The 27,521-nt window shown below is 38.1% G+C and overlaps 1 protein-coding gene across 1 annotated transcript in view; it reads left to right on the top strand.

The window, feature by feature from the left end:
* The window catches only part of ARHGAP39 (Rho GTPase activating protein 39), a 2,618,385-nt gene that overhangs the window by 647,941 nt on the left and 1,942,923 nt on the right, over positions 1 to 27,521 (top strand). The window contains exon 2 of the mRNA XM_044067324.1: positions 12,061 to 12,162. Coding sequence (XP_043923259.1) covers positions 12,061 to 12,162 — 102 coding nt within the window. The remainder of the gene's footprint in view (positions 1 to 12,060; positions 12,163 to 27,521) is intronic.

The following is a 27,521-nucleotide window of genomic DNA, read 5'->3' as shown; positions in this document are numbered from 1 at the left end:
TTAATAGAGATGGATAGACATATTAAAACAGGTGAAAGAACATTACAGGAAGTAAATAAGACCCAATATATTAGAAGATTGCTATAACAGCTGAAACACTGTAATCAGGACTATTAAGAGGAATACATGTTGCACAGCTAAACTAATAACTGATAAATTATTACTACAAAAACATAGAGTAACAAAGAAAAGGAAGAGAGCAAGGTAAGTCATGGAGTCACCACATAGAGAAATCTGTAAAATAATTAACAAGTACCACTGTAAGAAGAACATAGGGCCTCATTCCACAAAGCCTACACTATATGTATTCAATGCAATTCTTATCACATGTTTTGTACTTTCTAGTCACTCAGAAAGTTTACACTAAGTGTACATGTAGTCTGCACTTTGTGGTAACCTTTATGAATCTCTGTCAATATTTAAAGCTGCAAGAATATCAGTAGGAAAACTAAAATTAGGGGGAAGAAGGTGTGAGTTATGTCTGTGTTGTTTGTTTACTCAGAACGGGCGTTACTGAATCCTGGGGATAGAAAAGAGAACGGGTTATCAAAAATACTTAGATGTGATAAAAGCAACCCACAGTATCAAAACACATCAAGATTCATTGTATACTATTGCCAATAATAAATTAAAAATATCTGGACAGGCAGAAAAACTCAGAACGTGTACAGATACATATAACAAAAAAGTACATAATAAGCAAGTTATGGATCACCCAAAATGATTTTATAGAGAATTGAGAAACAAAGCAAAAGGACTAGAAACACCACCAAAAATGAAGCTATAAGGCATTCGGGAGAAGTATTTATGAAAGTCCTGTTAAAGTAACAAAGATGATGAATAGATAATAGAAGAATTAAAAGAAATATTAAGTAGCTCTAATGTAGCGCATATGAAATAGGATGAAGTAAGGAAGAAAGACATTGAGAAAAATTAACAAAATCTCCTAAATAGAAAATCCCTGGCCCAGCTGCAGTACCTAACTTTGGCTAAAAGCATTAACATTGTTAAACAAAGATTTAGCCCTGAGTAAGAGTTATTTGTATGTGCATGCCAAACAGGCACTAAACTTGATAACAACAGTAAAATGATACTCTCCTTAAGGGTGAACCTGCAAGCCATCCTAAAACTTTAGACAATACTCGTCTCCTGACAATATACCAGAATTGATGCAGACAGAGTTTATAGTCATTTAGAAAAAAAACTCAGTTATTGCAATAGAACAAAAGAATAACTAAAGAGTCATATGAAACAAAGACTCATTTGTTGTTAAATAAAACCATAATAAAGAATTGTAAAAAGAGGAAAAATCTAAGTATAGCATGGGTAGATTATAAAAATCATTTGACAGCATTCCACATTCATGGATAAAGGAGTACTTACAGATGAATAAGATACACCTTACATTGATCAGTTACATTACAGTAAGCATGAAACAGTGGCAAACCACTTTTTGAGCCATGAGAAAGGGCAGATTATTATCCTGATGATAAAAATTCAAAGGGGAATATTCTAGACTGATTGTGTCACCCCTGTTGTTTTGTCTTGCACTTAACCAATTACAATAGTTATTAAACAGGCTATGGTTACAATTTGGATCCCAGAAACCAACTTTGTTTAAAGACCTCTCATTTACTTTTTTGTGGATGACTTAAAAATGTAAAAATTCATCAGACAAGGAGTTGAACATACAACTGCAAATGGTTAAAACATTATCAGATGATATAAGAATGTCACTTGGTCTTGATAAATGTGCAAAAACAACATTTAAAACAATAAAGCTGCAGCACCAAGAAAATATTAATCTGGGACATGAATGTGATATTGAAGAACTTGAGCAAGAGGGAATGTTTACATATTTAAGAACAGATGAAGGATCTGTCATAAAACATTAATAAATGAGAATAAAACTCAGTAAAGAATACTTCAGAAGACTAAAACAAACGTTAAAAAGTGTATTGATTTCTAGGCAAAAAGTCAAAATTCCTGTATGTGTATGGATTCTTGACCTTAATACCAAACCTTTTGAAGTCATCTTGTATGACCAGTTGGTCAGTTTGAATACAATGGCTAACAAAACTAATATGTTTTTATTTGTTACATTGTTGTACATCTAATTTTTCTTTATAGATTGGGGTAACCAATACTTCTGTCTTGTTTTGTGAAATTTCTGCTGATTGTAGACTAGAGTTATAATTCTGGAAATGTTTCATAAAAACTTCATGCATGTTCTGAAATTTCTTGTTTGCGAAATTGTCAGACACTAGGACAGCTGTCTAACTTCAGTTTGGTTACATTTTATGATTAGGTACTTAGTACTTTATGGACACTTTTGCCACTGGTTTCTATGCTATGCCCTGTATGTTGCCTGAATCTCTGCTAAAACTGCCTATAAAATGTCTTGTGAAAAGATGAGTGGGAGTCTTAGACATAGCACTCCTCATGGGAAGTAGTGCATGGGTAGACATAGCACTCCTCATGGGAAGTAGTGCATGGGTAGACATAGCACTCTACGTGGGAAGTGGTGAATGGGAAGACATAGCACTCCACATGGGAAAAATGTTTCAGAAATAATGCACAGCTAGTGACAGTAATGACTAGTAGCCTGAAAGTCACTGTCTGTAGCACTTGTTAATACAAAGGGATGCACAATGTGTCTCTCCTTGCCTGCCTCACCATCACCTAAATTCCTAAAGGCCACTCAAACATAATTTAATACCATAATGGTGAGACATAGCAGAACATAACTGTGGCATTTGTACATTTGCATATATATGCATGCTCATATAGGGCAGCCTTGCAAAAGTGTAATGGGGTTGGGAGGGTGGCCTAATGGTTAAGGTGTTTGCCTTACAAACACAAGGCGCAGGGTTTGAGTCTCACAAGGGATACTTGGCTAAGCTTAAAATGGCTTGCAAGAGCAATTAGCCTAGTACTAATCTATGAACCTATGAATTACATCAGCAAAGAAATTGCTCTAGTGCTCCACTTGTGAAGGAATGACACGCAAGTTTATACTCCAGTACTGAGCTTTACAAAATGTTCCACAGGCTGTTAGGCTTATGTAAAGTACTCAGGAGTTAAGGTCAGACACAGTGTAAAAGCAGATGATGAGATGCAATTGTGATTAGGTATGCATAAATGGATAATGAAGCTCATAGAAACACCTGACTTCATGAACTGCATTCCTTGGTCAGTAATGAATTTTTAGGTATAAGTACACTGTTTTTCCCATAATACCGCATTACACTCCACTGATCTATCAGTGGTAACCAAAATACATACACAGAGGCCATTGTTTGCATGTGTGTGTGTGTGTGTGTGTGTGTGTGTGTGTGTGTGTGTGTGTGTGTGTGTGTGTGTGTGTGTGTGTGTGTGTCTGTGTGTGTGTGTGTGTGTGTGTGTGTGTGTGTGTGTCTGTGTGTGTGTGTGTGTGTGTGTGTCTGTGTGTGTGTGTGTGTGTGTGTGTGTGTGTGTGTGTGTGTGTGTGTGTGTGTGTGTGTGTGTGTGTGTGTGTGTGTGTGTGTCTGTCTGTGTGTCTGTGTGTGTGTGTGTGTGTGTGTGTGTGTGTGAGCCTTATTTTGCCACCTAAACAATACACAGATAGATGAGAGTACCCATGATCTGCTTTTCATAGGAAATTACACCGTTATGCAGTTGTCAGATTTTGATACAGCAGTTAAAGCACATCTATGGCAGTGCACACAGTATGCAACGTGTGTGGTCTTTCACTGATTTGCACCCCTCTGCAAATGCTCAGACTATTGCAGATGAAAGGTGTCCAGATTGCATGTGCTGTATACCATTCATCCCCTTATATTACTCAAGGAATTCTACTTGAAGTACCCCACCCCCCTCCCATAAGACACACAAATTGTACTACTTTGTGGGTAATTCTGAAAGGCAGCAAACACTCTTGCTTGGGCTGTGCTAAAATATTTTCTGTTTCTACACCACTGATCAGGACTGTCTGTAGACTCCAGATAAATGCACAAAGCATGTTGTTTTGTAGTGTTCTAACATACTGTCAGCCATTGACTACTGTTCTTCTGTCCTATGGCTGTAACTGTTGTGGGCTATTTGACCTCTACACGCCTTCTGTTGCACATTGCAAGATTCATCTTGGAAAACCATGGTTTAACAGCATTGGTCCCAGTTCCATTTCGGTTCTATGCTTATCTGTTACTGATATTTAACCGAGAATTTTTTTCCTTTTACTGGTTATGTTTAAAGCACTTTTTTTCTTTTTGCTTTTAAATCTTATACTACATAGGATTTCTTTCTTGTGTTTTCATATTTCACTTGTTCTTTGATTTCTTTATAAAGAACACTATACTCAATATATTTTTATTTTTTGTGTAGGTTAACTTATTTTATACAAAGTTCTCAGTGTTTATTCCTCTTTTTAGCTGTTCATATCTGTGATGCCCCTTCCTCTTGGCCAGTAATCAAGGAGCTTGAATCCTCATCACTGACACCAGTGAGGGATGTTCACAATGGAACAAAAATATTTCCAGATGAAGTTCTCTGCATCAAGCACAATTTCCCTTAAAAGCACACAGGAAACGCACTCAGTCTGTCTCTCTTTCCAGGCCCCCAAAAGACTCCCCACTGGCACAGCTGTAGAGTTGAGTCCTCAACCAACTGTGCAAGCCAAGTCCTCCACCACTCTCTCTGTGAAACCAGTGCTGTGTGTCCCTACTCCAAGTAGCTAACACACACACTCTTTGAGATTTGATTTTTATACAGACACACACACACACACACACACACACACACACACACACACACACACCTGGGAAAGGCTGACACAGATTTACTAGCTATGCCTCTCTGGCCAGACTATAAGGTAGTTACTGCCACCAGACACTCCAAAGCCAGATACTCTAAGGCTCTTGCAAGGGTACCCAGTTATACTGAGTGAAGTTAATACTAATACAAATGGTAATGCTGACCAAGCAGCAAGGCTATCAGGAGCACCCACAGTGTCACCAAATAAATATAAGTACTCTCAAAGGTTAAAATAGTCTCTAAAAGACCAGCCATAATGAATTTAGTCTACAAATCCGCTCTCTTTTTTGTTTTCACTTGAAATGTTTAAATATATTTAATAGTAAATAATAAAAGAATATGAAAACACTAAATATTTATTTACAATAAACACCAGAGGTCAGTCACAGAAAATATTAAAACAACACATATAGATAGATTCACACAGATACAGAAAAACAGTACTTAACTAATCTCACTTTATTTCCCTGACTGATCTAAAGAATTACTATTCCACCACGAATCTGGTATTAAAACCTCATTTTAGTCCTGGGTTGCAGAATGTCATTACATACATTTGGTCATCTGACTGGTTCCCATACTACCCCCCTTTACTTGAAACTGAACCAGAATCTCGCACATATGTGTTACCATACACACAGACAGAGCTTTGCTAAAATGTGTTGCAGCTTTTGGAAGTTATAAAACAATTTCAAACTTCCACCCTTCCAGAGTAGCAATTAGTTCACCACCAAGAACAATACAGAAGGCTTCCTAGTACAACCTTTATGGCTATTGCTGCATTGAGACCTATGAGATACAGTGGCCTAAATTAAGTAATTTAATTTCAAGATATTTTTCTAAATGTTAGCTGGGACTGAGCTTAATCACTTTTCTTCCAGTATCCTCTGTTACAATATTAATTTCAACAATTATAATACCATGACATACTGGTGCATTTCTTTTTTCTGTCTAGCAGGACCCATTGTTTGTACATTTTTTTAACACAAGCAGCTTTACAAATGCATTTTCAACACAAGCATGTATACAAATCAGTTTGATATACAAGTGACATGTAATTCTTTACAAAACTCCATCTAGCTATGCTGGCATATGTTATACATCCACTGCCCTACTTCTCCTGGCATAGCTGTCAGTACCTCATATTATCACAATATCTATTCATATAATGTTGTATTTAAACTTATTATTCTTCCATTCTGTGTTCAGTCATTTTTGTTCCTTAAAGACATCCATTCTTCACCATTCTTACAACCCATAAATGTATCCCTGATTCTGAATTCTCTCATCTCATTTTTGATTTTGCTAAAAGCCTCTTAACATGCTTCTAATGTTCTTAACACTGGATGGCTATAGTTCATCCACATCTAACCAAGTATTTCATCAAATGATCACTGTTTGTTGAGGTGTGAAGGTTGAGGTCTCTGGTAGAAAAACTGCATCTGTTGTATATTTTGATAGCTTGTTGGGGCAATTTGCAGCTCAGGGCACATTACATGCTTGTGTTGGGTTTTTAATGGGATGAATAATGTTTTGATGGCTGGGGTCTTTTCTGGGTGGTGGAGAATTTTTTATGAGCTAAGGTTAGCTGATTAAGTTAAAGGAGCAGAGGGAGTTCTAGCCATTCGAGGTGTTTGAGTGATAAACAATGATGTGACTTGCAGGAAGCATTGGTGGCAAACTTGGAGATTTTATTATAGCAGGCTTTAAGCTTGGCAAGGTCAGTTTTGCAGAAGTTTGTTAGGATTGGGGATGTATATGGGAGTGTTGATAGAAGGTGTGTCCTGGCAATTGTCATTTTTGTACTGGTTGTTAGAAATTGGTAATTTCTATATAGGAGGCCGAGTTTCTTGTGAGCTATTTTGATAGTTTGGTCTATATGGAGATCAAATGTCATGTCATTGTCAATTATAACCCCTAGCAGTTTGGTATAGGGAGTAGGAGTGATTATGGTTTTGTTTTTCGAGAAGATGTGGAAATGATGTGGAGGAAGAAGTATTTCTAGTGGGGTAGAAGAGCATAAGTTTTGTTTTATTGGGATTTAGTATGAGCTGGGAGTTGGTTATCCGAGTTTCCACAGATAAGAAGGAGTCTTGGGTGATGGTTTGAAGGTCATTGAGGCAAGAGCTGTGCATATCAAAGTGGAGTCATCAGCATATTTAATCATGCTGGTATGGGGAGTGGCGGAGTGAGGCAGATTGGTAAAGAGAGAGAAAAGAAGGGGTCCAAGGATGGAGCCTTGTGGTACCCCTAAGGAGACTGGGAGGAGGGTTAAAAGGGATTGCTGCCAATGGACAGCTTGTTGTCATTACTTATTTGTTGTTGTTATTATGTTATTGTCAAACTGTTTGATTCACTGTCCAGGATGACTACATTATTATTTCTGGTATTGTTCTTAAGGCATGATAATGTAACAGTGCCTACTCCTGTCTGCGTTCTGATAGTTTTCTTTTTGTCTTTATTTCATTTCCTCATACTTCTTTCTATACATGTTTTCCCTGCACTTCTTTCAGTAGCTGGACCTCTGTTAAGGTTCAAAAAACAGCATTCATTCATATGACCTTCTTTTTATGCTTTTCTGTTTTAGAACAATCTCTATTTATGTAAATGGTCCCCTTCCTTATTTCGTATTTGCCATGAAAGGGTCCTGTCCATCATCTTTTTTCTCTCTATTCTTCTTTAGCTGTCTGGCATCTGTCACAATAGGATATATCCCATCCTGTTTACGCAAAGTGGCTTGTTATTAAATATCTCAGTTTTAATAAACACATAATAAAACACTTTATTTACTTTTGTTAGGAACTTTAAGTATGCATTAGGTCTTTGTGATTTCCTTGGTGTCTTCACATTTGTGCTAAAATTGCAGATAAAAGAGAATGTTAGTTTTAAATGACCCACCTTCAGCATTTTTGCCAACTCTTCAGTATGTTTTTCATCTCTCGCTCCTGGTTTGACTTTTTTGTAATTTTTCCTACATGAACTTTCTTAATTTCTCTTTCTTTTTTCCTGATGGTTATATGACCGTGGAGTTAGTATATACATGTTTAGGAGAAACGTGTGTGCGGGTGTGCATGTGTGTGTGCGAGCACACAGGCGAGTGTGTATGGGAGGGTGGCTTTCTCCTCTGATTAAAATACAGGTTTGTCAGGTATGCAGGAATGCCATGGATATAGCATGAATGAATGACTGATTTCATGCAGACTTGTTTTGTTGGTTGCATTCATTAATTCCATACATTATGTTGCTGGCTATGACCTGATTGTTTTTATTAGCATTTATTTATCTCTCAGCAAAACAGTGCGGTCTGCAGATTAAGGGCAGCCTATGATACATTTACCTTTACAAGGGAAGGCAAAGACAGAGGAATTTTTTGTGGTCCTCAAAGGTACAAACATACAGTGTATGTAGAAGATATCTTTAAAGGTTTTCTTAATTGATAGTAAATATATTTTTAGAATGCATTCTTGACTGACAACTAACAACTTGGTCAAGATTCTATTTAATGAGTATTTTTTATGTATATACAGTATATGGAAAGGTTTCTATTTTATTAGGAAAAAGTCTGTTACTAACTTCCTTCAAAGGTAATCTATGGGAAATAACATCACAGGTTAAGGCAGTCATGCTTCTTGTAGTCCTGAAAGTCATGAGCTAGGTAACTGAACCTATGAACTTGTGACGCTATAAACAGCCTTTTGACTAAGCTGTACTGTCCAATCCCATCAGTCAGTAAGTCACTGCTTTTGGACTTTAAACATGGGCATTGAATGATAAAGTAATGGTGCTCATTGGGATAGGGTTCTTAATGTGGCTTGGAATCCATATTTGTTCTATATTCAGCATATATTGTTCAGGTAATGTTTTGGAGTTCATATTGTAGCCTCAGTGTTGAACTGGAATGCTTACAGAGTTACATTATCAATTAATCTCTTGAAGTTTAATGTGGTAAACTCTTCAAATTGGGTTACAAAACGTTATTCAGAGTTCAGCCATTCAGACTAGTGACATTTGACCAGAATGAGAATTGAAAACATCACGTGGGAAGTGTGCAAGTACCACAATTAGTTTCAGAAGCTGTGTGTAAGAACAGGTATCTCCCATCCTGGACTTTTGCCCCATAGTGGTCCTAATTACTGTACATAGTCTGTTACAGTCACCAAACTCTTAACTAAATCACTAATTCTGTACATAAACCTAACTGTATGTGAATAATGGTTGGAGCTAGTCCTACCCTTAAAACTGGACAGGGTTATAGTTTGCTTCTAGTCTGGGACTAAAATAAGCTTAGTTACTGCAGTGTAAATGGTATCCTGTCTCAGCTCTGGTGTATCTCTACCATTTAGACTACCTGTAGCACCTAGTGTCATAGAGCTATCATTAGGGCTACTTTGGTCTGTTAATTTCTAGTGAGACAGTATGAATGAAGAAGTAAGTTTATTTCATGGAACTATAACCCACATTTTAAAAATTATGGCTAGACTGAGGGTTTGGCTCTGTAAGTCACATGGTTGTCTATATACCTACACACAGACACACATTCATACACAGTGTTGAATCATGTCATACCAAAGACCCAAAATGCAGCCATAACTTTCAGCCACTGCTGAAAGTGCAGACAGTGTGTTCAGCGCACCAGGGAGTGAGTAGCGTGTATGGATTGTGAATGGCTTACCAGGAATCTGCAAAGTGACAGGGCAGTGACATCCGGCATTGTGTATGCTGCTCTAATGAGATGCATATAAGTTCTGGTATGTAGGCTGGGTAATTAGGCAAACACAGGGAAAACAGTCAACACATAGAGCACACCACTGCCTTTTTACATAGTATGTACATCTGCTGCCTTACTTAAGTGTAACATGCTACAAATAAACATACAGGTGTGTGTGTGTGTGTGTGTGTGTGTGTGTGTGTGTGTGTGTGTGTGTGTGTGTGTGTGTGTGTGTGTGTGTGTGTGTGTGTGTGTGTGTGTGTGTGTGTGTGTGCGTGTGTGTGTGTGTGTGTGTGTGTGTGTGTGTGTGTGTGTGTGTGTGTGTTGGGGCATGCCAGTACATACATTCTTTCCTATTTCCCCTTTTCCCTAAAGGAATTACGTAATGCTGAAGTTCCTCATCCATCACATATATGTAGATCACAGTCCTGACATGCAGGAGCCCCATCCCCACAGGGCTACATACAAACTATATGATGCTAACAATGCATGTCCTACAGGCTGCAGTGCAGTGTGCCCATTCCATTTAAAGCACCTTTTCACTATTACTAATAGTGTGTTTATAATATGCAGAGCAAGTAGGCTGTGGTGCTATTTGTGAAATAGCATACACAATGACATGTAACCTCAGCAGTGACCATTGTGCAGGTAGTCACCTACCACCATTCACAAAGTCCGGCTGGAGAATATTGCAAGTATCTTACATACCCTGTGTAGAAATGTGCCATAGGTGCATGATTCTTCTTTGTACCCACACAGGGACATTGTGATGCTTCTAGAACAATCCATGACGCTGTGTATCCCCTCCTCCATGAGTCATATTTTGCTGTAAACTCTTTACGGTGGTCAGTACACTGTTGACTTGAATAGAGTACTGAGCTCCTGCTCGAGACATCATAGTTTTAGTCTTCTCCACACTGAACTTGGGATTACTACTGTGGTACATCACTTCCAGAATTACTTATCGATCAGTGCATTAATCAAAAAGACATACCTGTTGTGTCTGATGCACAGTATAGAAGGCATCAGGGAATGTTTTACTGCTAATGTTCAATTTTTGGGTTACCCATGTTTATACTTACTCATTAATATACTACCCTATAGGTGAGATGATCCACATTGGACCTGTTTCATTCAGTACCCAGACCAATGTCAAAGAAGTCATTCAGCTTGAGAGACTTCAAAAATGCGTAACTAAAACGATATCCAGATAGACAGCCCTTTATGGACTCATCCATGGTGATCTGTGCCCAGGGGTCTGCAACCTTCACTATCAAAAGAGCCATTTTTGGCCTGTCTCCCACCAAATAAAATTCATCAGGAGCCACAAAACCTATTTGACCCCTAAAATAAAGATAACACAGTGTATAAAGTTTTATATATAGTTATACTAAATATAAAAGAACTAAGTTTATAAGAGCAATATTTAAAATCCATCCCTATTTTTCTTCCTTTGATTGTTCGATTGCTCTCAGTGTGTGTGTGTGTGTGTGTGTGTGTGTGTGTGTGTGTGTGTGTGTGTGTGTGTGTGTGTGTGTCTGTCATATCTCTCGACCTCTTAGAACAAGAAATCTGGACAAAGCCATAAATAATGGGACACAAAAGCCCCAAATCAGGAACACTTTTTAAATAATGTTCTTATAAACTTAGAAGGTTGATAGAATAACAGATTTTGCATTAGCATTAATTTTCTGATGGGTATGAAGTCTGAAACTCAAATGTCTATTTATTTTTTCTGACTTGATCCATCAATGATTTGCAAGAAAACTACAATTTTATGAGAAACAGACCAAAAATATGAAGCAAAAGTAATGACATTCTATGAAAATGTATACAGTTGAGAGGTAACTGTGTGTGTGTGTGTGTGTGTGTGTGTGTGTGTGTGTGTGTGTGTGTGTGTGTCTGTGTGTATGTTGTGCGGTAGAGTGGCCATTATTTTTCAAAGCTACAGGGAGCCACTACAGAGAGGTGGAAGAACCACATGCGGCTCCAGAGCCCTAGGTTGCAGACCCCTGGTCTAGCCTTACGAACTATGAAAGACACTGACCTCCTTGACCTCCTGTACAAATGCTTCCAAAAAATGCATAACTGATCTGAATTTTTTTAACGACTCAATGGCATGATAGAGTCTTATGACACTACATCTCTCCCTCTGGAACAATCTTTCATGTCAAACAGAGACATTCACTTTGTACTTCCAAGGAAAATCTCAACATTTGGATGGGTAGCTGAAAATTCTACCCAGGTCTGTCTTGTTTTACCCTCTTTGAGGCAGGAGGAAACTTTAGAATATGGTTTATTGGCTAGGCTTATAATGGTCTGAAAACGAATTGTCTAATATTTACGTACGAACGCAAGAACCTATGAACCTAAGATCATTGTCCAATATTTATACTCATGAACCCATGCACCTGTGAACCTAAGAAAATTTGTCAGATTAGTTTACAGTTTTATAATAGTAATTAATTTGCAGGTATTTTACAAATGACACATTTAAAATTGAAATGTGGATGTTTCTTTTGTACCAAGACACTAACAAAGTACTTGTTCTGTTTTTTCAGGTCACCGCTTCCCACTGACAGAGGAAGTGTAGACAACATATTTACCCCCCTGAATGAAGAGAATCTTGATACAGGCCCAAGAACACTTCGACATTCTGGCAGGTAGGCACACTTTCCTATAGCTGCACATCATGCTAGTTGGGTTACAGGTAATGTTATAGAGCACAGAGAGTGTAAATTAAGCATGTCTTCTCATAAATGGTGACAGAGGACTACCACCACTAGTAATAATACCACTGAACACACACTGCCCCCTTTCAGGGTGACCCAAGAGCAATGTCTGGTTAAGTGACTTACTCAAGGCTACGCAGTAGGCAAATGAGGGCTGAGAGAATCAAACCCTATAGTACAGGAACTACAGCTCACAGCCTTAACCACTGTACCAACTACCAGACTAATATGGCAGAGAAAAGCAAAGATAGCCCAGACAAGGTCTTTTGCAAGGAAAATGCTCTTTGTTAGTATTCTGGAGCTGTGGATTTCTGACCAGTGCTACCTGATAGATAATTTTCCCTTAAGTGTACTATACCACTTCTTGAGTTTCCTAGTCATCAAAATAAAGCACAGCTTTCCAAATGCTTTTTATTATGCTGACCTTTTATTCTTCAGATGGCTGAGAGTTTAGTGTAGCTAGAAGTTACAACAGTTGTGACTTACATACTTAGACAACTGCACTCAAAGGAAAATTAGTTATTTGGTAGGGCAGGAACACCCAAGAGGAGAGATTTCCTTGCAAAAGTCCTTGTCAGGGCCGTCCTTGCTTTTTGTAGTTTGTCCTTCCCACAGAGATGGGAGAGGTTAGATCCATTTGACTCTTAGTGCTGGCTGTTGTATCTTACAGACTGCCAATATGGGAGACAGATATACAGATGAGACATTTTGCTCTTTAGTTTTTCTCTCTCTGCCATGCCAGCCTATATTTCAGATCAGTGATGTCCCATAGGAACAACTTCTGATGTAAGAAGTCAAATTGCTTCCTTTGAGTGTTAAGCACAGTATAGCACCATGTTTTAAGAATCACAATACAGCTGTAAAAAGTCAGATGTTGAATGAAAAAGTAGTCTGCACATTTCTGTTACTCAAAGAGATGAAAAAGAAATAAGAACGTGGTCAGCTGTTGAAAACACAGCAGGTGGCAGTGGATAAGGCCTCTATGAAGGGTTGACATGAAGTAGGTATTGTTTTTATATTTCGATTATAAAACCAAAGACTGAAAAATGTATCACACTATTTTAACTTGTTCATGGATGTATAATTCAGACAAAACACTGCTCCATCTCTGCAGGTAAACATACTGCAAATAACTTTTGGAAAGAGATACAGAAAAGAGGATATTAGTTAAACTTGAATCCATATGTCTAGTGTGTTTGTGTGTGTGTGTATGTGTGTGTGTGTGCGTGTGTGTGTGTGTGTGTGTGTGTGTGTGTGTGTGTGTGTGTGTGTGTGTGTGAGAGTGTGTGTGTGTGTCTGTGCATGTGTGTGTGTGTGTGTGTGTGTGTGTGTGTGTGTGTGTGTGTGTGTGTGTGTGTGTGTGTGTCTGTCTGTGTATGTGCACACTCTTGTATGTGTGTCTGTGTGTGTTTGTGTGTGTGTGTGAGTGTATGTACAAAGTTGTGAGCATGTGTCTATGTGTGTGTGTGTGTGTGTGTGCGTGTGTGTGTGCGTGTGTGTGTGTGTGTGTGTGTGTGTGTGTGCACGTGTGCGCGCGTGTGTGTGTGTCTATATGTGTGTGTGTGTGTGTGTGTACACACTTGTGAGCATGTGTGTGTGTGTGTGTGTGTGTGTGTGTGTGTGTGTGTATCATGGGGGATTGCAGGGACAGATAATTTCATGCACTTTTCGGCACTCTGATTAAAATGTAGATTCTGAATAGAAATGTGACTTGCTGTCTACAGACAGACTTTAGGAAGAGGCTAATGAAAACAAACATATTGTAAAACTGGAATATTTAAAATCACTTGATGTTTAAATTATACATTAAATAAGTTAGGAGAAAATGTCATTGTCATTGGTATTTCCACTTCCCATCACGATTGACATATCGCTGATAAAAAGACATCCTCAAGGAGAACTATAAAATAATGGGGATTTGGCTAAGATACTAGTAGGCAGTCCCATTTTTACTTGCAAAGGAATAAACAACCTCAAATCTATTTTAGAAAGCCACTCTCAAGCTGATTTGGCAAAGCATGTTACACCAGAGACTTACAAATGCGGCAGATGCAAACAATGCCACTTCATTTATAATGCTTCTAATGTTAAAGTTAAGTCCTTAAATCTGAAATTTAGGTCTAATAACAGGTACAAATGTAATTCTCAAGGAGTTGTATATTTAGCTTTGTGCAATTCTTGCTTCAGCTACTCTGTGGGCAAGACCATAAGAAGGTTGTCATTCCTAATTTATGAACACACGTTATCTATTAAAAAAGGTGATACAAGTAATGCCTTAGCTAAACACTCCTTACAATGTTCAGATTGTAAGATACTTGATGCAGTAGACATGAGAGACTTTGTAGGGGACTATAATGTATGGGTGGAATGTCGAGAGTCCCAGTACAGAATAGACTAAGATCGGACAAGCACCCAGGCTTAAAATGAGTCAATTAATATAAAATGCTTCTTGCTAGTGCAGAAACTAATAGCTCAGTATGTCCTGGTGTATTTAAACTGTCATTCTAAGATGAGGTTTGATATAACTTCATATTTTTAACACTGTATCTTTAAATTTTTATTTTGTGTCTTTGGTGGGATGGTGATTGGACATTTCTAAACATGTGACCAGCAAGTCACTGTTTTTAAACTTTTGTAGAAAGTAAGTAATTAGATTCTGATGAAGTTTTGAGTATTAGTTAAAAAGAACGAAAGTGCTTAATCCTAATACTGAGTTCGTGACTCTTTTGTGCAGCTTTGTGGAACCTTCGTTGTATAAGAGAGTCATTCTTACAGGAAGAAGGTAAAACACAAATCTAGCAGGGTTGTAACTTAAATAGTAGTTACAAAAATGGGCAGACTCCATGGATGTATTGTCTTTAACTTATTGTCAATTTCTAGGCTGAAAATATGCTTTTTAGGAAGATTCATCTCTACAGGAAGCAACCTGTATGACACAACGCTGCTGTACATTGTATACAGAGGTTCATTGCTTGGTAATCAGTTTGATTTTTTTTTCTTGTTCTTACATGTGCCCACCCAAAATGTTTTGTGAAGTTTGCAAGAAGAAGAAGAAGCCAAATTTTGATAGTTAATGGAATAAGTGTACTTTAGTTGCTGTCTTCATACCCTAGTTTTAAGAAGTAAATGTACGTTTAAAAAACTCTGCATTCAAACCCTGTGTTAATGTCACCAGTAAGCAGTTATGGAAAGAAGACAAGAACTGCTTGTTTGTATCTTGTTTACATGCTGTTTCTGTACCACAGAAACTTGTTCATATAATGTCTTTGTTGCCCTCAATTCTTTACTACTTAGGTTATCTTTATTTAGCTTATTTCTTCTATGACAGACCCTGTTATGGCACCTTCATCTGAACATCTTGGGAGCACTATATGTAGATGAGTCCCAAGTGCTTGAAGATTACTGTTTCGAAATCAGGGACATGAGCATCTTGTAGCTGGGGTAAGCTGTTGCCCATGCTGAAAACGTGAATATGAGTTCAGGCAGGCAGCTGCTGCATGTTACGCTAAGGTGTTATATCTGTCCAAGGTGAGTGCCACAGCTGTTGTGAGGAAGTGGGTGGGAATTTGGATTAGGGCATCAGTTGGGGAGGGAGTTTTAGGTTTATGGAGTGGTGTTTTAGGGTTGCAGAGTGGTAATGATGTCGTAGGGTTAGAGTTAAGATTCTGGTACGGCTATACAGTGTTATGTGATAGGGTGCTGGGAGGGATAAGTAGTTTTGGGCAATTGAACTCAAGCACTTGTTTTTTCGAGCAAGTGTCAGCTAGAAATTATGTTGTGCTCTACTAGTACACAAGCACCTGTAGTAGATCCGAACAATGTTCTAGGTATCTACAACTTTGTTCTGTGAATATACTGCATGCCCCATCCTGTCTTATTCATGTCCATACATCATAACATTACACATTTGTGATGTAACTTTATAGTGGACTTTATTAAGTAAAATAACTAAAGATCTAGTGACCCATTCAGCTTGACCAAGAAAAAAGTCCTTTCTAATGGAAAACTGTTGATCATTCTAAACCCACACCTTCATTTTCTGTAATGAATAAAGAATGACTTGGGCTTCTTCCATATATTCTTAAGTCCTTCACTTTCTTTAGAACTTAGTCAACATGCTGATTTGTTAAAATGTCCAAATGCCTTTCTGTGGAATGAATAAATTGTTGAATTTTCTCTTATTTTCTGCTCATTTGTCTTCACAGTGTACATTTTTGTCTGTGGGAATTTCTTCCAAGATATTTCCTGTGTCATATTGAGATATGTTAGGAAACTGAATGCCTGCAGCATTTTCAGAACATCTTAGTGCCTTCTAATGTCCACTTTAATCTCCCACTGGAGAAGACATACATTTATCTATTTATTTACTTATTTATTTATGCATGTGCGCATATTAATTTATTTTGCTAGTTGACTGGCTTCTTAAGTCTCCTGTTAACTGATTTGTATCATGAAATGCTTAAAGTGATCGTCATACCCCCAAGCTGATTTACACTGAACTTACATTAGAGACATAAATCTGCACTGTGTGTTGTTTATTGACTGAAAATCAGAAGAAAGACTTTTGACCTAGCAGGATTACATGATGTATCAGTAATTCAGATGGAAGTCAAACCAGTAAATATTTTTGCTTTAACCATTGGGCCCCTTGCAGTCTCCAGCATTCATCCTTAAAGACAGGCTTTCTTTTTATAAATGAAGAACAGAGTCTATTTATAAACCACCACAAAGGCCCAACACACCCACCCACAACTAGTAATTTCTGCTTATCAAAAATGCTCATTTTCCACTAGAGCGGTGTTTAAAACTGCAGTGTTTGCATTTTCCTTTGGAAAGAAGGCAGTTATATCTACCCCATTTTTAGCATGGAACTGAAATGATTTTCAGTGTTTTCTTCCAAAGACAGATTTTGTTTGTAATAGTCATGGAAAGTTGCAGCAGTAAATTATTCTTCTGGACTTTGTCTTGTGAAACAGACAGGGTTCATATTCTATAGCAAAAAAATTTTGTTTAAAGCTTTGATGCACCTTGGATAACTGTAGGCCAACCAGAAAGTCAACTTAAGAGACATGGTTATAAAAAAATGAGTTATTTTTATTTTTGAAAAAGTACTACACTGGGCCTGAAAGTGAGCTAAAATCTCAGTGGTGTGTTATATCATACTCTGAATTGATTTGACCCCGAATTCTTCATTTTATTTTGAAATGTTTCAAATAATCCCATTTTGTAAATGGAAACTTTGCAAGGACAATCCCATCTTTTATAAATCATGTTTGTGTGTGTGTGTGTGTGTGTGTGTGTGTGTGTGTGTGTGTGTGTGTGTGTGTGTGTGTGTGTGTGTGTGTGTGTGTGTGTGTGTGTGTGTGTGTGTGTGTGCGCACGTGCGCGCACTGTGGTGATATTTCTAGCAGGATGTTACAAGGATTAATGCAGTCACACCAGAGATGCGTGTTATAGACTCACAGCTGCCTACTACGATGATGGTTAGGAGATAGTTTCTTTGCTCTAGCTAATGTATGGAAGGTTCTAGAATGATATCATTTACTGATCTTCAGTCATTTAATACTTACAAAATTAGGAACAGTCAAAACTGTTTTACATATACATAGTGGTATTTCACGAGTACCTCAGCTTTCTTCTCGCCTGGTCCTCATAGGGAAAAATATCCTGTGATCTCTGAGTGAAACTCCTTTCTTTGCATTTCAACCCTTGTCCTAAAGTGAAGAAATATCTTCCCTGTAGCCCTGTGATAATATTCTAGACTCCTGATGCTATTAATAAGCAAGGTAGCCTTAGTCCAAAATGAAATATTTTGGTTCTCATCTTTCCACTTTAGTGATATGTTGAGTTAGTGTCTTTTTATCTAACCAGGGAATCAATGAGTCTCTGACATGCTGGTGCAGTGTGTGTGAGTACAGGCACATCTTCTCTGTCTTTCTCTCACAGTCATATTAGTCTGCGTTATCAACACTTTTGGTCTCAGGAAACTGCTGCCTTCATTTCCTGGGATTTCACATTGACCATCTCTCTTTCCAGATGGACAGACTAGTCTTAGACAATGCCTTTTTTGGAAGATGTTTAGTTTTATAATAAATAAACATATATATCTGCATGGATAGAAGCAGGCAAGCAGCTTAAGAAGCCTGGTTTTGCAGCATATAGACACTAAACAGAAGAGTAAAGCACAATTTGAAGAAATGGCGTTCACCATCATAATACCACAGACTTGTTTAGTGAATTTCTATATAACAGTCTGTGGTTTGGAAGGAAAAGTACATCATTTTGCACATATCACAGCAATCTATGATGAATATGATGTGGGAGGGGAGCAGAAAAGAGACTTAGTGTTGCAGAATTAGTTAGCAGCAGTGCCAGTGATGTTTTGTGCCAGTAAATATCAGACAGTATACTTAAGACACAATAGCCTAGTCGGAGACTGTCTAGTTGGTACAGAAGCAGGGTTGTAGTCTGTGCTACTAGTGACTTGAGCTTTGGAATACCTTCAACTGCCAGGAAGAAAATATTAAAAGAAGAAATGAAGGACTGAATAACTGGTGGGCCACTGTCTTTTGGGAGACTGTGCATAAACATCTGTTGGAAAGGGCACTTATGTGACTTGTTTCACAGTAATTGTATGAAGAAGTCTGTGTGATATGTAGGCTGTTAGTAGACCCACAGTCCAGGAAATCATTAAAAATATCCCAGTTTCACCAGCGCACTATTTTGCTAAATAGAGACCAGTTGGCATAACATTCATGGTCTTTGACTTCCATGCACAAGTTACAAGGTTTGATCCTGATCTCTGTCTAGAGCCTGTTTGGAGTTTGCATGTTCTCCCTGTGTCTCTGTGGGTTTCTTCCACCTCTAAAAAAACATGCTGAGATTTTACACCTCAAACTTACCCAGGAAAGGAGCTGTTGGCTGGAGTGCAGACTCTACATGGTGCCTTATAGGGGGAAGAGTTTTATAGACCAATTGCTTTGGGCATCTGCTGTGGTGTGAAGTATCCTCAGGATAGGAGAACACAGATCACACACTGTGAGCTGTGGCAGAGCTAGCCACTTGATGGTGTAAATATAACTCTAGGTGATTTGGTCATGGTGACTAATGATGCCAAATGGGCTGGGTATTTGCCGATGATAAGTGGGTTGAAGACCTGGCCTAATTGTGGTGATGGAGAGGCTTCCATAGACATTGAGGAATGTCATTAGAATTAGTGACATACCCATGGTAATCAGACTCCAGACTAATGATAGGGCAGTATTCATTACCTCAGCCTATGCCCCACAGCAAGGTTGTGATAGTAATGAGAAGAGATAAAGCAGGACAACTTGAATTGGTATTGATAACAGGGGGACCTCAATGCACATGTCAGGACAGACAGACTGAAATGTATATGAGAAATGCATGATCCACAGGGGTAGAGCAACAAGAATAAAGGGAAGGCCATTCTAGACTTCTTTGGCAAATGGCTTGATAGTGGCCAACACATAGTTCAGAAAGAGAAACAGTCACAAGATTAAATACAACAGTGATCAACAAGCAACTCAGGTAGACTTTCAGTCAGTCCACAGCATAAACTACTGGTTGCTACAATCATTTGCAAGCTATGGTCAGAGAAGGCTAAAGGGCAACAGAGACCAGGATGTTGAACTGGAAATTGACTAGAGAGAAAGTACAACAGTTCAAGAAATTACTCAGGGCTCTAGCACCTCAGGAACAAGAGGACATAGAGTTGAAGAAGAATGACAGTGCCTCAAAACAGCATGTGTGAAGGTGCTGATGTACAAGAACAAAGGACTATTGTCTGGGGCAGAAACCTAAAAGCTAGAGGTGATGGAGATGAAGTGCCTGAGATGGGTAGTAGAATGAAAACTGTGGGACAGACAAAGAAATGAGGACATAAATGCAGAAGGCAAAGTATCTGTATAGGACGTCATTGCAAAGACATGCATCTGGAGCATTACTCTGTGGGCCTCTGCTGAAAATGGGATCTGTCCCAGTCGGAATTTCCCAGTTAACAAATGTAAAATAAAAATAAATAAATAAATCTACAGTTGCAGAAAAAGTCAAAGAGAACAAATTATGGTGGCTCAGTCTCATGTGCCAAAAAACAGGAGACAATCAGGTGAAGAAGATTTGGTTCAAAGAGGAAGAAGGTAAGAGGAAATGAGGGCATCACGCACTGAGGTGGATGGATTGTGTGAGAGAAGAGCTGTGACAGTCAGGCATGAGTGCTGAAGAAGGTAAGAGAGTGGAACTGAATAGAGAGAGAGATAGTGACAGTTGACACAACATCCCAAAGCCATGTTGAAAATGGGAAAAAGCGAGTTGATTATGATGACTATCTTGCTAAGTGGTATGCTTTGAGTCACCTTGTAGGCAAAAGGCAGCAGAGAGTATCAAACGCTGGACTATAAGAAGCAACAGTAACACCTTATAGCTGTAATCCTGAACAGTAACTGCTAGAAGTCTAAAATTGCTGAAAACTGGTTGTCACTCTAATGTCATGGACACTGTGTTGGAGAAAAGAGAATTATATAGCAATGTTTGAATCGGTAGTCTCCATGCACAAAGGTGGGCCAAGAAAACCTACAACCAACAGAACTGCAGTAAGCCCCATTCACATCACTAAATCCTATTCAGTCCATCTGAAATACTGTATACAGACCTGGAAACCTTTTTTATTACATTTAACCTTTTCATTTAAAAACATCATCCCTGGCGACTGTTCATTTTACAGTAAACTCTCAGTTAACTGGCACCCATGGGGATTGGTAGATGCCAGATAAGTGTAGTTTCTGGTTGCTTGAGAGTTACTATTAAAAATAGACCTGACAAATACTGTACCCTATACTATACCATACCATAATCACTATCTTGATTTGATTTTAATATTGAAATACAATAATTAAAAGCCTTGCTGGAATAATAATATTTTAAACTTATATTTCCGCTAGAAAGCATGGCACGTGGAATGGTTTTCAGTGGCATGCTGAGTGGATTGGAATTGAATGAACTGAATAAAGACAGAGAGTGAATGCATGTATGTGTGAGAGCTCACAGAGATGTATGAAAGCTGAAGACAGTGTGTGTGTGTGTGAGAAATTGGAGAGAGAAAGAGTGAGTGAATGCATGTATGAAAGCAGAAGCTATAGTTTGTGAGAGATTGGAGAGCTGTATGAAAGCTGAAGAGAGTGTGTGTGAGAGACGAGAGAGAGAGTGAGTGAGTAAATGCATGTATGAAAGCTGAAGAGACTGCGTATGTGAGGTCAGAGAGAGAATGTGCAATCTGATGCAAACTGACTGACTGAGTGGGTATGGAGTGAGTGTTGACATTTTAATGATTTGAATTATTTGGTTTGACTTGTTCTCAGGTTGAGGAGAGAGGGAATGTATTTATATCTTCCTGTTTAAAACCCTAAAACTCTAAAAATGTAAGGTATGTTTCTGTGGGGGAGAAAACAGAAAGTGCAACACATGAAAAAATGAATTGTCCATACTGTATTATATCTCTTCGATTTTTTCTGGTTGCTTGAGAGTTCTGGTTGTTTGAGTTCCAGTTAACTGAGAGTTTACTGTATGTGGAAATCAAGTTTACATTTTCTATGTTAACATTTTATACATCTGGACAAACCCAGTAGCAGATGTACACTGTTCCATTCTACACTGTAATTTCAGTGAATATAAATAGAAATAACTCAGCATCCTCTGCCTTTACTTCAAAACAGGCTTCAAAACATTACATATGAAGAAAGACTATAGCTGGTTTACATATCTCATCCCCCTTCCCTTACAATTTTCCTAGTCCCTTGCATTGTTAACTCATTGCTTCCTACAAGATTATAGTGGTCTGGAAAGCAGAGTTCACGTGTATCCTGTAAGAGACCACTGATTTTTACAGGAAACTTCACAGTACTCCTGAAATGAGTATTGTCATTGTTTTCAAAGTCTGATTTCTGAAGTACAACTAAAGGTACACACATAAAACCAAGGCATCAAAGTGGTGTCTAGATGCTGACATGATTTACTAGGTATGACAGAGAAATGGTCAGTATGGGATGTGCAGAGCAGGAGTGATAAAGGAGTATTTTCAAAAGTTATGAAAAAATTGGACATTTCCAGGTTTACATCAATAATGCAAAAATAGAGTGACACCGTCACCTTGGGGTGGTGTACCCCAGCAAGGGGTGTTAGTAAAAAATGACATTAAAACATGGTGGATAATGGAACATATTCTGTGATGTAAATGTTCTTTTAGTAAAGTAGTTATGACTATTACCTTTATTTTTCATAACTGCATTAATTTCACAAACGCGTTGTAACCTGCAGGTGAATAAATGGTGCCATCTTCTATAAAACATTAAGTTACACAATGCTGCCACTGCTACTTGCTCTTTAACACATTTGGTTTTATCGATTAATATTCTTTTGGAATATTATAAAATTATTATATGCATAATTTGCATAGATCTGGCATTATCACACAACACTAGTATGTTATCCCCTCTTATCATACATCACTGGAAAGCTCTTGAACAGGTGAATAATTCACACACCGATGACTTTACGTTATGTTACACACGTACAGAAATGTAAACTTTTATTTGTCCATTGCACTAGTATTTTGGCAAAATACAGTTTTTCTTTCTTAACTCAGCAATATAATGTAAGCATCTGTATTCAGACATTTGATACTAATACCAGTGTATAGCTCTTTGTCTACCAAAAAGATGTCATAGTTTACATTTTCAGTAACTCACAGCATTTATCGGGTATTGTAAATCTAATGAAGTATGTTTTCAGTATTTTGAAGAAAAATTCTCAGGAAGCAAGTGGTTTCCTGATTTAGATTATCTCAAGAAGCAAAGGTCTTAATTAGTGTCCTGTTGTTAAGGATTAAATAGGTTAAAGACTTTCCACACACATGGAATCATGGCATTACATCAACTGTGCTAATTTTATACCTCCCTGCTAAAACTCCCCCCTGTGATCAGTGCTTTGAGGCTCCTGATGTATCCCCAAATTTAATTCTAACCTTTAATTTGAATACATACACCCCTCCTTTTTCATTTCCAGAGATCTTGACTATGAAGCCATCTTTTGATGAATTGTTTTGTTCCTACTGAAAGTCTTTCTTCATCTGCCTTTATCCATTCTAAGTCTCTCAGCTCTTCTATGGTCAGGCTCTCAACCCTTTTCCACTTCCTGGCTGTATCCATCTTGGCTAGTAGAAGAATAATCCGCATGATCTTTCTTCTGGATGAGTCCAAATCACTTCCTAGAAACATTTTGTCTTTGTTAGTGAAGACAGCCATCCAGCATGTTGTCTAATTGCAATTTAAAGCTCCTTAATTATTCACAACTCCAAAACATATGTCCTAGAACCTAACCTCATCTCCAGGCCTCACCAGTTGTACCTGGAAACATCTTCTGTATTATGCTGTCTGAAGTGTAGAAATCCTTACACAAACACTTCCACACAAATATCCTAAACTTCCTGGACTTCAGTAATTTTCCCAGGCATCATGAACGCTACTTCCCAGCTTGCTGTTTCAGTTTGTGCTTCTAATATGTTGTTCAACTCTCCTGAGATCTTTTTTAACTACTGTCCTGTCCTTCTTTCTGAGCATTTTATAATTTTTTGAGACAATCCCTTTGTCAGTATATGTAGTCTTTCTTATCTCAGTCACCCATTTCACTAAACCCATCCGATTTTCCTGTTCTTCCAGACTCATCAAAGTCTTGCCTAACTTCCTTCTTCAAGCCCACAAGTGTAAATGTACATATGCTGGAAGAACAAATACATTTTCTGCCTCTTCCTAACTTAATATCTTATCTACTGTTAGGTAACTGGTCCCAAAATCTTATCTTCATCAGTAAGCTATTCCAGTCCCACACAACTTCTGTTCCTCCATCTCTATCTCCCAGCTTGCAGCCTATTCGTAGAATCTCCTGTCTCCACTTAGTGAGTACATCTGAAGGTTTGCCCTTATTTCTTTACCCACCACATCAAACAGGGGTGAGTGCAAGAGCCTAGACCCTCCACCTCACAAAACCTCTAACAGATCACCTCAGTCTAACCACAGGAAGGTTTCATTATCATATCCTTCCATTTTGAACTAGAATCAACTGCATGGCATCATCCCCAAAAGGACAGCTGAATGGCTTTCAAATACAGCCCTAAATCTGGGACTGCCATCCCCCTGTGATTACTTGTAACAGTACCCTCTCCCAAGTCACCGTGTTTGTTCCCTCCCATAACAAATCTTTCATCCAAGCCTGCAACATTCTGAGATAATTCTTATGGGGTAGATTACAAAAGGCATGTCCCAAAGGGTTCTCCTCCCAAGGATAAACTATATCCCTAAATGCGAACAAATACCTATTCATACCTTACATCTCCTTACTCTCCCTTCTTCACTCACTTTCTTACTCCTGTCAATTTCTGTCCCCTAGCTTTCTGTCTAAGTATACCATAAGCCTGCTTTTCTCTTACTTTGTATTGCAATTACTGTTTGTATTATAATAACTTACATTTAATTTTTTTAATAGTTCCGCTGTGGCGACCCCTAACCGGGAAAAGCCAAAAGACACAAACAAACAAACATTTAATTTTTTTAATAAACTGACTAAAATGTCTGTAACTATTTTAATCATTGTCAAATAACTTGTATCTGTTATTAGCCGATGTTTTCATATTATGATTAATATGGTATAATTATTTAAACTGTAGTTTTTTTTTTTTTTTTGTTATTTTTAAAGACTATTATAGTTCAACTGTTTTGTAATACTTTGGAGCTTTTCTTCCTGGGCATCTACTGAAAATGGGCGCCTACCCAGTCAGACTTTCCCTGTAATCAAGTATCAATAAGTAAATAAACCAAGGATGTGAGGAACAACATGCCACTGCAATATCAGTACTTTTTGATGTAGTTCCATTTTTAACAGTTTCCATATTTCCAAATTCCCCATAATCTTCTGCATCATTTCATTATCAATCTCTGCCTGGAAGTCTCATATGTATGAGACAACCATACCACTAAATACGTAAATATATTCTGTTTCTTCATTTTTAAAACTTATCTAACAAGCCTCTGTTCCCATTGTTTGTTCCAACCACTCTTCTCTTATCTTGGTTGACCTTATATCCCGGTAAGAGTCCAATGTTTTTAAGTGATACAAGTAAATTTATTGTGTACTAAACTACACTGTTATATTGCAATTGTCTGCTACACTGAGTCTGTAAAATCAAATTTTATTGCTGTTTTTATGGTTTAGCAAGCATTTTTGTTCTTTCCACTGTTTGTTAGTATTTACTGGTATTTTTTCACTGTTTTAATGCTATCTGTTTTGCCTGCTCTGGTTTTCCCTCCAAACAGTACTTAATTAACTTATCTGTTAACAGTTTAAATAATTCTTTAGAGCCTCCTGGATGATTTTCTGCTGTTTTAAAAATGTTTCCAGTGTCTCACTGCTATGTATCTGCTGTGTTAAATATTCTGTAGTGTTTCCCACTGAAGCTAGGGTAGCTAGTAGCTGTAGCATAGTCCAGATCCAGGCCTGCTGCTTCTGAAACAATTTGTAGTGGTTTGTTTGTTCTGAGCATGTATTCCAGGTCATCTTGGATTGGAAGCGGCCTGTCTGCACTTTTCTGAGAGAATTGTGATGACTGGGACCTGACCAGTAAAGGGAGGCCTGTATAGGGCTTGGAATAACCATCCTCATTGGTCCTTTTGAATTTTGTTAAGAGTTTTTTTCAAGTTTTAGCTTCTGGTACATTCATCTGAGCATGTTTCTGCTCATTTGCCCATTGCATAGTACCGCTCACTGCTACGCAATTGTGCACCAAAGCATGACAGTTAAATTCAACAAATTTTCCCCGTAAAACCTAGGAAGAAATATCCATTAAATGTATTTTATTTTACACAACTAATCAATACAACTACTAGATTCAACTATAAAACCAATAAAGGCTCAATACTAGACTAGATCCTGGTCTCAGACCCTTCCAAATACCCAGTTTCTGGCACCCTGGCAAACTCCTTTAGTGACTACCTCCCAGGCTTTGCTATTCACAACTGCTCAGCTTTCTCAAAAGTTCACAATATTAAGATAATCCAGGCCCTGTCAAAATTCTGTCCACATACCTTCAACAGTATCCTAAGTAGCTACAATTAGAACTGTCTTAAAACCCATCTACTAGATGATGCCCCCCTTTACTTCAATAACTCCTTTCTAAACATCCTGCAAAGCTTAGATCCTACCAAAATAATTAAATCCAATCATGTCCCCTGGCTATCTAACTCCACTAGAGAAACCATGAAAAATAGGAACAAAGCTTGGAAGCACTGGCTCAGATCTGAGAATTCTTTAGACCTTATCCATTATAAACAACTCCGAAACCAAGCCAAAAAACTTATCTGCAAAGACAAGCAACATTACTTCTGGAAGTTACAAACAAACAGGAAAAATAATCCCAAAAATTTCTGGTCCTCTATGAATGATCTCTTTAACCTCAGCACTAAATCTAATCCCTGCCCTTACCCTAGCATGCCACCTGACCATATCACCTCTAAATTCTACTCCTACTTCATTGATACGATAGCTAATATTACTATTGCCTTTTCCACACTCCTACCAAATAACTACATTCCTATACCCACCTCCCCTCCTTCCCCACTTCACAATCTCTCCAGCTCTAACATCCCTACTCAAAAGTATGTACAGGAACCCCCCGAACTAGAATCCAGTCTCTCCTCTATCTTCACTTCCTGTATCAAAAAACTCCTTCTGAATCTAAAGCCCTGTTCTAATTCTGCCGACAAAATTCCTACCAAATTCCTTAAGATTGCTGCTGATGCTGCAGCCTACCCAGTTAGCGTCCTTATTAACAGGTCCATACGAGAATCCTATGTCCCTTATCTTTGGAAAAAAGCTATCATCCTGCCTCTGCGTAAAGGTGGCCCATCCTCTGATATCTTTAACTTTCGACCCATTGCTATACTTTCCCCTATCTCCAAAATTCTGGAAGAATGTGTCCAAAAACAACTTATCCATTACCTCCTAAATAATAAAATCCAGCATGGATCCTGTCCTGGGCACAGCACATCTACTGCCACAATCTCCTTCTTAGATATAATCAACAAAGCCCGTGACTTTGGTCATACAGTATCAGCTCTCGTCCTGCATCTATCGAAAGCATTTCATACTATTTCTCATTCTATCCTCCTGTCCCAGATTTCTTCTATAGGATTATCCACCCATTCTCTTAACTGGTTTAAAAGCTA

The sequence above is a fragment of the Protopterus annectens genome, chromosome 3.part1 (genome assembly GCF_019279795.1).
Source record: "Protopterus annectens isolate FY-2018-M chromosome 3.part1, PAN1.0, whole genome shotgun sequence".
Classification (NCBI taxonomy): Eukaryota; Metazoa; Chordata; order Ceratodontiformes; family Protopteridae; genus Protopterus; species Protopterus annectens.
This window is presented reverse-complemented; position numbering and strand designations above follow the sequence as displayed.